At 54.3% G+C, this 13,235-nt stretch overlaps 1 protein-coding gene across 4 annotated transcripts in view; it reads right to left on the reverse strand.

Annotated features, from left to right (window-relative positions):
• Positions 1-4,379: 4,379 nt before the first annotated feature.
• MTUS2 (microtubule associated scaffold protein 2) overlaps positions 4,380-13,235 on the reverse strand; it is a 376,214-nt gene continuing 367,358 nt past the window's right edge. For all 4 annotated transcript variants that reach the window (XM_077745435.1, XM_077745433.1, XM_077745434.1 and 1 more), the window contains 3 exons: positions 12,188-12,307; positions 9,691-9,788; positions 4,380-5,438 (listed from right to left, as the gene is read on the reverse strand). In XM_077745435.1, coding sequence (XP_077601561.1) covers positions 5,225-5,438; positions 9,691-9,788; positions 12,188-12,307 — 432 coding nt within the window. In that variant the 3' untranslated portion in view covers positions 4,380-5,224. The remainder of the gene's footprint in view (positions 5,439-9,690; positions 9,789-12,187; positions 12,308-13,235) is intronic.

Below are 13,235 nucleotides of genomic sequence, written 5' to 3' on the forward strand. Positions count from 1 at the left end.
CGCGTCTGTCAGGGAGGAGGGGCTGGGGGAGGGTTGTAGCTGGCCCAGTAATTGCCCCTTTGTCCCCCACTCCCCCGCTGCGGAAGGAAGCACTTTCTTGCCCAGGAGACAGATTCAGTCCAGGGGCCGTAGCTCTCACACCACGATGCTGGGAGGTGTGCTGCCCGGGGAAGACACGGCCCAGCCTTGGCATTTTCTCAGCGGACACCCTGGGCCCTAGGAGTCAAGGGCAAGGTAGCCGCTGCTGGTTTCCCAGGAGTATCTTGGCTGCTGTGATACTCGGACCATCTCCTGTCGTCCGCCACACCCCGCACCAGGCCGCGGAGCTTGGACGCGCCGCGTGGGGGCAGGCGGCAGTCCCCTTTGTCATCCCCCACGAGACTCCCGGAGAGCGGTCCCTCCGTTAAAGGCTCTGCAGTCGGCCGGTGAGCCCAGCGCAGGAGTGGCCCGGGGCGGCGCACGCGGGGAACGCCACGTGGGCAGGTCCCCTCCCGCTCCGTCAGTCGCCTCGCGGCCACCTCTGGGAGCGCTAGGCGGAGCCCCGTTCCCTCGGCGCCACCTAGCGGCCTACACGGCGCCGGGCGAGCGGCCCGAGGAGTCCCCAACCAGCTGGCAGTCATTTCTCAGAAAGCCCTGGGCCCGCTCGGGATTCCCGTCCGGGGAGGCCGGAGGGGGAGCCACCTGGAGCCAGTAATCCCTCGCGCGGTCTGGTTAGGACGCACTTCCGGTGAATCAGAAGCAGCCTCCAAACAGCTGGGCGCGGCAGCACGAGGACTCCTCCAGAACCCCTCGCCAGCCCGCAGCCTGCGGGGCCCTCGGTCACGTGCAGCACGGTGGTCCCCGCTTAGAGCTGCACACCATCCCATCCCCCTCGGTGCCCGCACCGGCGAAACTTGCACACGTGGTGAGTGAGGCAAAACGCACCTGCACCTTCTGAGCGCATCTTCCCTCCATGCTGAGCGGGAAGAATTGACCTTGGTGTTCAGAAACCCCAGCTGTTCTTGTTTTTGCCGCAAGAAGTTTAAGAGAGGCAACCTGGCTTCTAAATAAGCGGTTTAGCAAACCTAAGTGAATTAACTCCCTTTGTCTTAACAACCGGGACAACCTACCAGCCTTTCTGATTTTTTTTTTTTTTTTAATGTTGGACCCAAAGTCTCCAGAGGACGGGACTCTGACTCCTGATGCTCACAGATGCAGTGACCGGCTGTGGTCCTCGAGTCATTGCCTGGTGGCCGGGCACTGATGCTGCACGATGCGGCACCAGCCCTGAGAACAGCATTCGGCTCCAACAGCAGGTGGGAAGTACTCAGCTTTGAGGTTTCTCCCCAACTTGAACGCTTCCCTCACTCCCTTCTCTGGGAGATGACCCGCGTCTCCCATGCAAGGGCAGGAGGCTGTATAAGGGCCCTTGGCACACAGGTGACGGAGGGATCACTTCAAAGGTCTCTGCCTGCTGCAAATTACCTGCGGGAGGTGGTGGAGTTCCCTGCAGACAGAAGGAAGCCAGCACTAACCTCTCCTACACGTGCCAGGGGCCGAGTTGCCAGTTCCCTCTGCTGTTACGTGGAGGTGCTGACGTGTGCCTTGTTTACCTCGCATGTAAGGGCAAGGACACTGGGAAGTGGTTATTATAAAAGGGGAGGACACAAGGCACCCCGAAAGAAACTGACAGGTCAGGACAGGTTGACAAGTGAATCAGTAATAAATAGGTAGTTGCCATCAAGAGTCCGGAAGCATGGGTGATTCCCGAGGGGGTCTGTGGTGTCCCGCTCAGGTCTCTGAGTGACTCGAGGTGATTTATCACCTGCAAGAAGTCTTGTGTTCAGCGCCTGTTCAGGAGGGCAGCCTTGAGGTCTCTCCAAATAGCTAACACTGCCGTATGCCCTCCAAAACCACCGTGGGGAGCTGGCCACCCTGGGGGTCCCCCTTGTGGCCCCAAGAAGGGGCAGGTCCCTGTGGACACTCCAGGGTCAGGCTGGCCAACCTGAGGCCGGTGGGGGAGGGGTTGGGGGCAAGCGCGCTCAGGATGAAATGGGAGTGTCCTGGCTGCCCTGGGGCGGGGGGGGGGGGGTTTCCAGGGNTACAGAGAGAGATACAGAACTTTCCTGGGTCCTGGGTCCTGCCCTGGGGCCAAAAGCTCAGGATAAGGAATTGCTCAGGATAAGGAAGTGGACATTGCCACTCAAGAGAAACGTCTGTGATGATCTAGATAAAACTGGATGGGATTTAGGACATGTCAAGCTCTCAACGGGTGGACGCATGCACCTGTCTCAGTCTGAATCTGAAATCAGTGGTGAGGGGACTGTACTCAGTCTTTTGTGTCCCTTTTCCAACCCACTCCAGCCTATCCCAGGCTACTGAAGACGGCCTTCCAGAGCAGAGCCTCCGAGCTCTAAAGCCCAGGGCAGGGCTGCTGGAGATCTGGGCTGGAAGGCTGCTACGGGGCCCCTGGACCTGCTGCGCCTGGGGAGAGGGGCTCCCGGTGATGATCAGTGGACCCTGGCACACGCAGAAAAGGAACCCAGGCTGCAAAACAGGTCTCTGCCTCGGACCCCCAGCCTGGGTTTCCTGAAGCCTGAGCGGGCTAGTGGTTACATCAAGTGCATATCACAGAAGGTCCCTCAAGGTAATTTTAATATGCTTCAAACACAAATATGCAACACAGAAACTGCAGGGGCCAGATAAATCATGTGTGGCCCCAGTCAAATAATCACCAAGTGTGCCAGCCCGTCAGCCCCCTCCCCTTCCCTGATGCCCCCCCCCCCAACCTTGTCCAGCTTGTGGTGGGCAGGGGTGGGTGCGAGGGCACGGACATGTCTCCCAAACACCAGGTGAAGAGGCTGGTGAGGTTTGGTGGGTCGGAGGTGGGTGGGGAGGCTGCAGCATCTGTATGCAGATGCCAGGGAGAATTTCAGGTCAAGGGAGGTCCAAGTCCTAACGGTGGGGAGGGGGGTGAGGAGGGAGCATCGTGGCTGCCGACCCCCACATTTCAGGATACGAGCAACACGTGACGGGTGTCCATGACGAAGGAGCGAAGCCAGAGCAATGCGGGAATTCGCTCAAGGACCCGAGGTCAGGGCTGGTCAGGGCAAAGCTCTGGTCCACCTAGTGAGGGATTACGGAGCTCTAATGTCACTACAACTTCTCGGTAGGCTACCACACTGTTGCACATTCTAACGGAACACTGAAATGTGTATTGCTGTGTGACTGCATTCAGCAGGTGTCGTGAAGGAAGCCGCTCCTGACGGGCAGGGCCGGGAGGCTGCCGAGTGATTCTCTGCAGGTGGTGCCTGCTAACAGAATAAGTAATTGTGTGTTCAGTCAACGCGGCATGATCTACTCTAACGGGATGCCCAACTCAGTATCATAACGTCATGCAGAGCCACTAAAAGGAAAAAAAGAAATGTTTCTTCAATGGGTGTCCATTGTGCATGTCCCCAGGATGGGCTGAGACCCTTGGAGGTTTGCTAGAAATGAGATGGGCCCGAGGCCAGCAAGCCCGGATTCGTGCCAGGGCCGCACACAGGCGTGTCTGCAGCCTGGCCACGTGCGGGCCAGGCAGGCCCTGCTGTGGGCCATTTCTTCCCGGCTCGGAGCGTCCTTGCATGGGTCTGCTCGCCTCGGACATGCTCAGAGGCAGCCCTGTGCCCGGGACGATTTTGAGGGGCCATCGGGAGAAAGCGTAGGGTCTTTGTCACGAACTGGAAACAAAGGCGTCATGGTCGTCACCATATGAACCGTTAAAACTACGTCTTTCTTTGTGTGTCATGCTGCACAGCACATACAGGGGTAGCTTGTACAGTCTACGTCTACCATTTCCGACCCAGACGCCAGTCCAGGAGCCAGGACTGCTGGGGCTGGCTGTGTCGGGGGGGCTCCTCTGGGGCCTGAGAAGGGGCTGCTGCCAGCCGTGGTACCACTCGGTCGTCCGGCAGAAAGCACACCTGGCTGCGCGGGAGGTCATGTGGTGATCTAGCTAGCACAGCTTGGAACTGATCCCCCAGGAGGGAAGAGTTGGTTTTCTGGAAGCTCTTGCAAGAGCCCCTGAGTCTCAACGCACAGTGACGGGGGTGAGTTACAGAACCAAACTGATAGGGGCTGGCCTATGAAATGGGGGCCGGAGGGTCGTAGTTTGGTGGGTTGGCCCTTTAGACAGTCCCATCAGAGCAGCCTGTGTGGGTGTCGGAGGACGGACGCTCTCCTACTCCGTGCTGAGTCGAAATACAGATCCTATTAGCAGGGTCCCTTCCGGAGGATGGAGTGTGGATGGGCTTGGTCAACTCCAAAGTCATCCTCCCCCTCCCTCTAGAAGGTCATGCTCTTCCACACTTTCCCAAGGGGCCAATAGCTTCATGACAGATTCCAAGATGCCACTTGGGTAAAAAGCAAAACCTGTGTTTACAAGACTGGATGATTCACTGTCGTGAGTGTCGTCTGTGAAACGGCTAAAGCCCTCGGGGTCTCCCACCCTTCTCCCTTCACCACTCACGACAGGAGCATTAACAATTAAAACTTGTGAATGGAATAATAGTGACCTCACATCATGCTAAGAAGCTGACTGTTCCGAAGGCAGTTACCGTTCACAAATCGCTGGTGTTTGTGTTAAATAGAGTTACCACTTGGTGGTAGGTTGAAAGGCGCTTCTTCTCTGTATCTTTTTTTTTTTTCCTTTTTCTATTTTGGGTAGAAATATTCCTGGGAAGCTAGATAGAAATGCATTTTCATTTCCCAATAATTCTTAGGCACAAGTTAGAAAACTGCTGACCTTCACCAAAATATGTCAGCACTTCGTGGTATAAAAAACGCAATTCGGGACCGCTGCATGTGTATATACGTGTATCTAAATATACACACATATCGGTGCAGTACACAATGGTTATTCAATGTAGATCCAAAACTGAGCTATTTGTAACTAACCTGAAATTCTGCAGTGAAAGTTCATTGCTCAAGACCAACTGGAGTTTCTTTCTTTCTCTCGGCTCTAACTATGGTCAAACGTTTGCACATCAGACACTACCGGTCACACTTTCCTAAGTGCCAACACCAGGGCAGTCTTACATGAGGGTCAGAGGAGGACTTTGCTTAGGATGCAGCTAGGCAGCTACTGAGCATGCGCGCAGGGCCGGCGACCCCCCCGGCCGGCCCCCTGGTCACCACTCCCTCCAGGTAGAAGGCCTGGGCGGGCAGGAGTCACAGCTCCCGCAGGCGGCGTGGTGGTGGCGCGTCATCTGGGCGTCGTGCCGACTCTGGCGGGAGAGGAGGGCCCCGAGGAGGAGCCACGGTACACAGGGGACGTGGGGGAGAGTTTAACAGGGCTGGTTGGGTCCCCGGTTTGGAGCTTCCAAAGCAGCTCTTCGTTGGTGCGGCTCAATCTCTTCTTCTCCTGGGTTTCTTTCTCGACGTATTCCTGGAGATTGGCGTTTTCCTCCGACAGTTGTCTGTGGGAGGAGAATAAGAGACAGTCAGGTAGCAATCAGGCTGGAAGGCACTTACCTGGAGAATCTCCAGGCCGGTGGGTTCGAGGCAAGCGAGGAGGCTGTAGCTGCCCGTGGGGGAGGGGACAGGGACAAGTGGGCCCCCAGGGACCAAGAACCTTGCGTTGAGACGTGATTTCCACTCATCCCACGGACACATCTCTTCCCAGAGTCTCTAGGCCGACACACAGGTGGCTCACAGTCCCTCCGCCCAGTCGGGGGAGGCGCTGGCTGTCCGGTGGGCAGAGCCAAGGCCAAGGCCAAGGCCGAGGAGGACGGAGAGGGGCGGGGGCGGTGTGGGTGTGCCGCCCAGGGGTGTGGCACTCAACAAGGGCAGCACAGGCGCAGCGCCTCTGGTCTCCGCGGCCCTGGCCTGGGTCTCTGTGACAGCAGCTGCCGCCCCGTGCTGTGAGCGCTCGGCCGCGTGTCGGCCTGCCTGCCGGACAAGGTGCCCTTTGAGTCCCGGCATCCCTGGTGTCCGGCCACAGCAGGTGCTCAGGGACCGTGTGCTGACGAGGGACGCGAAATGAGGACGGAATCCATGCGGTCCGTGCCGTCCGTTAGGAAGTGCGAGCTGCTTGCTTTGTGGCATTTTTAAAAAATGACGGTGCCTTTGAGGATCTGACAGGGGTAAGTACGCAGGCGTTTTGTGGCCGGATGGAGCGAGCCTGGGAAGTCCGCTCGCTCGGATAAAGCCTGGACTTGCTCTTTGGACTGGGGCGCCTTTGTGATTTGCAGGGGAGGCAAGGGACAGGTTGCTGGGGTGGGGCAGAGGCTCTGGCTCCCCCCGCTCAGGCTGTCAGCAGTGCGGTCTTGCTGCCCCTGCTGAAGGGGAGGTGACAGACCTGTTCCCTGGCACAGTGTCTCCTGTGTGCCTCTGGAGGGAATGAAATGCCAGCACCAGGAGCTCGGCTGTGGAGTGTGTGTGTGTGTGTGTGTGTGTGACCTGTGAGGGGGTGTGCACACAAGAGTGTGTATGCATGTGGAGCTAAGTCTGAGAGTGTGCACGTGTGTGTGCACATGTGTGACAGGAAGCACGAGCATGCACATGTATGTGCATGAGTGTGTATCACAGGGGTGGGCGGGGGGCCACATGCGGATGCAGTGGGGAGCTTCGTGTGGTGGTGGGCGGGCGCAGGCCCAGGGTCTCACAGAGGGGCTCTGTCCTCAGGGACAAAACGCAGGCACGCTTCGTTTTATTGTGTTTTGTTTCACTGCACTTTGCAGAATGTGCTTCTTAGAAGCTGGAGGTCTGTGGCAGCCCTTGGTGGAGCCAGGCTATCAGGCCATTCTCCCAGTACCATTCGCTTAGTACTTCACATCTCTGAGTCACATTTTGGTAATTTTCTCAATATTTCACACGTTTTCATTATTGTTCTATTTGTTATACTGTTCTGCGATCAGTGATTATTAATGTCACTACTTTAATCATTTGGGGGGGCTGACAAACCACACCCCTGTAAGATGGCAAACTTAATCAATTACTGTTGTGTGTGTTCTGACTGTTCTATCCACCAGCCAGACATTCCCCATCTCTCTTCCTCTCCTTGGGCGTCCCGGTTCCCTAAGACACAACGATATTGAACTTAGACTAGACAATAAGCCTCCAATGGCCTCTAAGCATTCATGTGAAAGGGAGAGTAACACATTTCTCCCTCGAAAGTCAGAAGCGTAGTGAGGAAGGCATGTTGAAAGCCTCAACAGGCTGAGAGCTGGGGCCTCTTGCAGCAAACAGGCAGCCAACACGTGACTGCAAAGGGAAAGTTCTTGAAGGACATTAGAAGTGCTCTTCCAGTGGACACACAAACGATAAGAAAGTGAAACAGCCTTATTGCTGGTGTGGAGAAAGTGTGAGTGGTCTGAACAGGAGATCATTCCAGCCACAGCATTCCCTTAAGCTGAGCCTACTCCAGAGCANATGTGGAGAAAGTGTGAGTGGTCTGAACAGATCATTCCAGCCACAGCATTCCCTTAAGCTGAGCCTACTCCAGAGCAAGGCCCTGACTCTTCAATTCTATGAAGCAGAGAGATGTGAGGAAGCTGTAGAAGAAAAGTCCGAGGCTGTGGAGGTTGCTTCATGAGGTTTATGAAAGAAGTCGTCTCCATAACCTAGAAGTTCAAGGTGAAACAGCAAGTGCTGATGGAGAAGCTGTAGCAAGTTGGAAGGTGGCTACACTACATGATGGGTTTTCAACAGCCTTCTATCGGAAGGACTTGCAGAGCTAGGGAGAAGTCAGTGCCTGGTTTCACAGCCTCAAAGAACAGACGACTTTCTCGTAAGAGGCTAACGCAGCTGATGACTGAAGCTGAAGCCAGTGCTCACTGACCATTCCGAAAATCCTGGGGCCCTTTGGAATTATGCTAAATCCACTCTGTGCTTTATAAATGGAACAACAAAGCCCAGATGACAGCCCATCTGTTTATAGTGTGGTTTGCTGAATATTTGAAGCCCACTGTTGAGATCTACTTCTCAGAAAAACGATTCCTTTCAAAATATTACTGCCCATTGACAACGTACTTGGTCACCCAAGAGCTCTGATGGAGATGTAGAACAAGATTCATGTTGTTCTCAATGCCTGCTACCACAACATCCGTTCTGCAGTCCATGGATCAAGAAGTAATTTTGACTTTCCAGTCTCATTCTTTAAGGAATATGTTTTGTAAGGCTATAGCTGCCACAGAGAGGGATTCTTCTGATGGATCTGGGCAAAATCAGGTGAAAACCTTCTGGAAAGGATTCACCATTCTGGACGCCACTCAGGACAGTCACGATTCATGGGAAGAGGTCAAAATATCAACATTTGCAGGCGTTTGGAAGAAGTAGATTCCCACCCTTTGGGGATGACTTTGGGGGGTTCAGGACGTTCGTGGAGGTGGTCACGGAGGATGTGGTGGAAACAGGGAGAGAACCAGAATGAGAAGGGGGGCCTGGAGGTGGACAGCGTGGCTGTGATCTCGTGATGGCACGTGATTGGGTGAGGACCGCGTCTCACGGCTGAGCAAAGAACATGGTTTCTCGACACGGAATCTGCTCCTGATCAAGATGCCGTGAAGGTGGTTGAAATGACAACACAGGATTTGGAATGTCACACAGACGTAGTGGATAAAGCAGCAGAAGGGACTGAGAGGACTGACTCCAGTTGTGAAAGAAGTTCTATCGTGGGTGAAACGCTCTCACACGGCGTCACGCGCTACAGAGCAATCACTCGTGAAAGGAACAGGCCAGTGACGTAGCGAACTTTATCGTTTTAAGAAATTGCCACAGTCACTCCAGCCTCCAGCGCCGCCACCCTGACCGTCAGTAGCCAGTGTGCCAAGACCCTCCCCCACACCAGGGTTACGGCTCTCTGAACCGTTAGATGCTGGTTTGCATTTTTTTAGCAATACAGTATTTTTACATTAAGGTGTGTCCAGTTTTTTTTGGACACAATGGTATTTCACTTAATAGACTAGAGGAGAGTGTAAACTTCACTTTTACATTTCTTGAGAAACCATTCATTTGATTGGGAAAAAATTCAGGTGATTGCTTCATTACGATACTTGCTTCCTTGTGGTGGCCTGGAAAGGAAACTACAGTGTCCCCAAGGTATGCCTGTAATGTCCAGTTGGCCGATCGAGCCCAAACCCTGCTTCATTCCACATCCTTCCTGGAAAGCTGGAGCTCCTCAGAGTAGGGGACTGAGCTGGGAACGCTACTACTCCGAGTAGCTGCATTCGGCTACACGGCTTCACTCTAGCTTCGTTACTCCCTGCCGTCCGCTGGCCAGGCCAGCCCAGAACAGCTCGGCAGCTGAGGGCCCCGCATGGATCTGTACCACTCGGCCAATGCAGCTTGGCGTCAGCTTCCGTGGCTTTTCTCTTTTGCCTGGGGACACTCAGCTGGTGACTCTCTCCAAAACCCCCAGAAAGCAGCCCTCCATGTCTCCACTGTGTGGAGACCCCTGCCGCAGATTTCTGCCAATTTCACTCATTTCCCCCAAGGTGGGGACAATGAATATGCAGAGCCAGGGCACAGGCCAGGTAGTGTGCATGGTGGCGTAATTTGTTCTCTTGACACAAGAAATGCGAAGAACCTGGGTGGGGAAGCCACACAGGTTGGGGGAGTGAGGTAAATTAGATGCAGGGGTATGAACAGAGCCCTCAGAGAAGCTCTAGAGCAAAGGCACGTTGTAGGTGACACATGGTTTGTTAAGCTCAGATGCCCAGGCCCCCCTACCTTGTGACCACGGTGTTCTGGTCAATCCTTGCTTTGAGGTCTTCATTCTGCTGCTGGAGAACCTGGATCTTTTCTTCTAGGATAATGTTTTTCTCCGCCTAAAAAAGATGCAGCGTTAAGAGGTTCTCAGCAAGGCTTCCGGGCTTTGGAGGGTCATCAAGAACGGTGCTTTGCAAACCACAGTGTGCGCTGCCTTAGCGATTACGAAATCAAGTTAGAGGGACGTCAGCAGCGTGTCTCTTTTAAACAAAATGAAACAGAACAGAAAATACCAGAGTGCAACCCATACGTAGTCAAAGTATTACTGTTACTCATATTTTAGATATGAACAGTTTGTGTGTTTGTGTGTGTGTCTGTGCGCGTGCGCGCGCGTGTACGTCAGGTTCCTGTGTGGAAGACATCTCTGATGGTGAGTGTCCCTGTTGTCAGAGAGAAGCTGTGACCACCACCAGGCCCTGCTTTGGCTGATGGGCCCCCTGGTTCTTCCTGGTGGGCCAACAGCACTACATCAGCATCCCTGGCCTGGAGCGTTTGCACACTACGACGTTCGGAACGAATGGAGGGGTGGAAACATAAATAACATGCACACAGTTCTTCCTTCTGAGGGTACTGGCAGCCAGGAACCCAAAGCCCGAGACCGCTCGGTACATTCTCAGAAAATAACATCATCCGTGGTTATCATTCCCCGGCAATTTACGCCTTTTTCTCTGTCCGTGTGTCCCACCGGGGCCTTGCGGAAGTACAGTACCAGTCTAAGGTAAATTTAGAAATAAATTATTTTTTGAAAAGAAAATGACAAATTCACTGTTGGCTAGTGAATCTCGGGAGAGAACTGTCCCCTCCCATGAACGGGGCTGGGAGCTGAGCCGAAGGGCTGACCTCTGTCGTAGCTCTATAGCCCTGCACTTTCCTTCAGCTGCATCTTTGCTCCCAAGAAATGGGAAGTGACTAAATTTGTCCTTTTTTTTTTTATGCCGAAAGGATTCTAGAAGGAGAAGAATGCCTGGAACATGGCTGGGAACAGCCAAGTAAATCCTGAAGCTTGCGGGTGACCAGACAGCTGAATGCGGATGGCCCAGCCTGGACGCGGGGGGCGGTGGGTCTCTCTGTGGGCCGGGCTGGGAGGGGAGCCACGTGGTCACCATTACCCAGGATGCTGGCTGTGGACAGTCACACCCCAGTCTGCCCCCATCCTACGCTGAGCAGTGAGAGACGTCTCAAGGGGCAGAGGTGCTGGATAGAGAGAACATGGTGACCAAACACCACACGGAGTCCTCGACCAGCTCCCGGTGTGGGAAAACCAGCCTCAGGATATTTCAGAGACAAACGGGGAACTTTCAAGGTCAGATGAGATGGTCAGTCACCGAGATGGCAAGTTAAATGTCTGCTCGCTGGAAGCGGCATAGGAACGTGGGCGCGTGTGTGGGGCGCACACGCTGTGCAGAGAAAAACACTCTGGGAGGTGTTAGCAGTGGCTGGAAGTACATTTTAATTTTCTTATTTGTGTTCATCTTCTACTTTTTTATAATGCATGTGTCTTCTCTTTGTAGCATCAAAGTCCACTGTGAATATACAACAATACAAAAGGAAAACCATTGATCTGAGACCGTGAGGCCAACTTCCACCTCGAGATGCCGTCTCCTTAGGCACACGCTGCTAGTGACTCGAGGACGGTCTCGGGCTCTAGCTGTCATATGACCCTTGTGCCTGCAGCGGAGGGGGGGAGCTCTGGGGTGCTCTGTTATCTAGGGGGGCCCCTTCGCTAGCTCCATGGGAGCTGGGCTGAAGGGGGAGGAGGAGGGCTGCAGAGCAGGGACCGGGGGTCAGGGCTCCCACCTGGGCGGCCACTTATGGGCTCTGAGTGAGATACACCCTCTTCCTAGGTCTCTGTCTGCATATGCGTCTAGGAAATGAGGCTCCCAAGAGCACCTTGCTGTCGGGGTGGGGGGTGGGGGTTAAAGAACAAACATATGTAAAGTGCGCAGTGCCTGGCACACATCGGGAATGTTCCATTGATGCTGGCTGGCCACCCATCCCCCCAGGGAGGAGGGAGAGAGTAGCACCCCCCCAGGGAGGGGAGAGGACGGATGGGGTACCGAGGTGGGCAATCAGGAGGGCTCTCCGATTGTACAAACTGAAGCCGCTTCAGATCCCTTATTAGAACTCCCGGCTTCCCAGGGGCACCTGGGTGGCTCAGGCCCTTGAGCATCCAACTTCGGCTCAGGTTGCGATCCTGTGGTTTGTGAGTTTGAGCCCCAAGTTGGGCTCACTGCTATCAGCGCAGAGCCTGCTTTGGGTTCTCTCTTCCCTTCTCTCTCTGCCCCTGCCCCACCCTCCCCTCAAAATAAATGAATAAATAAGCTCCTGGCTTCCTAAGAAAGGCCTGGAGGCTAACCGTGGCATTTCTGCTCGGGAGAAAGCAAAGGACAGGGAAGGGCCCACCGTCTGCATACCCCTCAGGTTACTGGGGCACTCCCCAGGACACAGGCTGACTCACCAGTTTTTCTAGCTCAATAATCTTCTTTTCCTGCTGGTGTATTTGCTGGTTCTTCATCTCCAATACCTGCTTCAAACTCTTCATGTCTTCTTCCAAGTGCTGATAGGGAGCCAGTGCAATCTACAACGATAGGAGCAAGAGCTGCTCAGCAGAGGAGAGCCCGGTGTGCATCCCGTTCAGTCACGCCCCCCATAACAGGCTTCCCAGGTGACCCCCCCAGTGTGAGCATGAGCACACTCCCAGCCTTCCCCGATCCAGNGCCCGGTGTGCATCCCATTCAGTCACGCCCCCCATAACAGGCTTCCCAGGAGACCCCCCAGTGTGAGCATGAGCACACTCCCAGCCTTCCCCGATCCAGATGCCCAGGCTCTCCCCGGGGAAATGCTGCGAGAAACCCAGCTCCCTGGGGAATGAGAGAGGTAAGGCCGTCATCCACTGATGGGTCTGGAGGATGCTACCGGCCCATCCCCCAAAGGGAGCTCATGGAGTAAAAAGAGTAGATTCAACATTGGCTTTAACACTACTACTAACACTACTACTAGATGACTTCATTCAACAGACAGGTCAGGATTCACAGGTCTCCCCTGTGTCCACGGAGAGTGGGGGGTGGGGGCGGGAAGGAATTCTTGTGTAGGAAGTGAGCAAAGTGGTTTTAAAAGCAGAAAAGGCATTTTAGAAAAATGCTAGAGTAAGGCTGCCAGATGTAGCAACACAACAACAAAATATAGGACCTTGAGTTAAGGCTGAATTCCGGATGAACCCCCTTTCTTTTTCTAAGTGTCAGTATTAACATGGGATATATTTATGCTAAAAAATTCACTTACTTATAATTCAAATTAAACTGGGCATCCTGTATTTTATCTGGCAACCCTCCATCAGAGGGAAGGAATTTTGCCAGCTTTTCTGGGAGAAAAACTCCCCTCAACTTCCTAACATAGCCATTGGGTACCTGGGGGAGTAGAGTGGAGGGCAGGTCCTGGCTCCACTCTCCCCAGGGGGGCTGAGGGGTGGGTTCCCAGAATGATGGGTCCCACCTCTCCTCCCCCCA

The sequence above is a fragment of the Crocuta crocuta genome, unplaced genomic scaffold (assembly GCF_008692635.1).
Source record: "Crocuta crocuta isolate KB4526 unplaced genomic scaffold, BGI_CrCroc_1.0 scaffold258, whole genome shotgun sequence".
Classification (NCBI taxonomy): domain Eukaryota; kingdom Metazoa; phylum Chordata; class Mammalia; order Carnivora; family Hyaenidae; genus Crocuta; species Crocuta crocuta.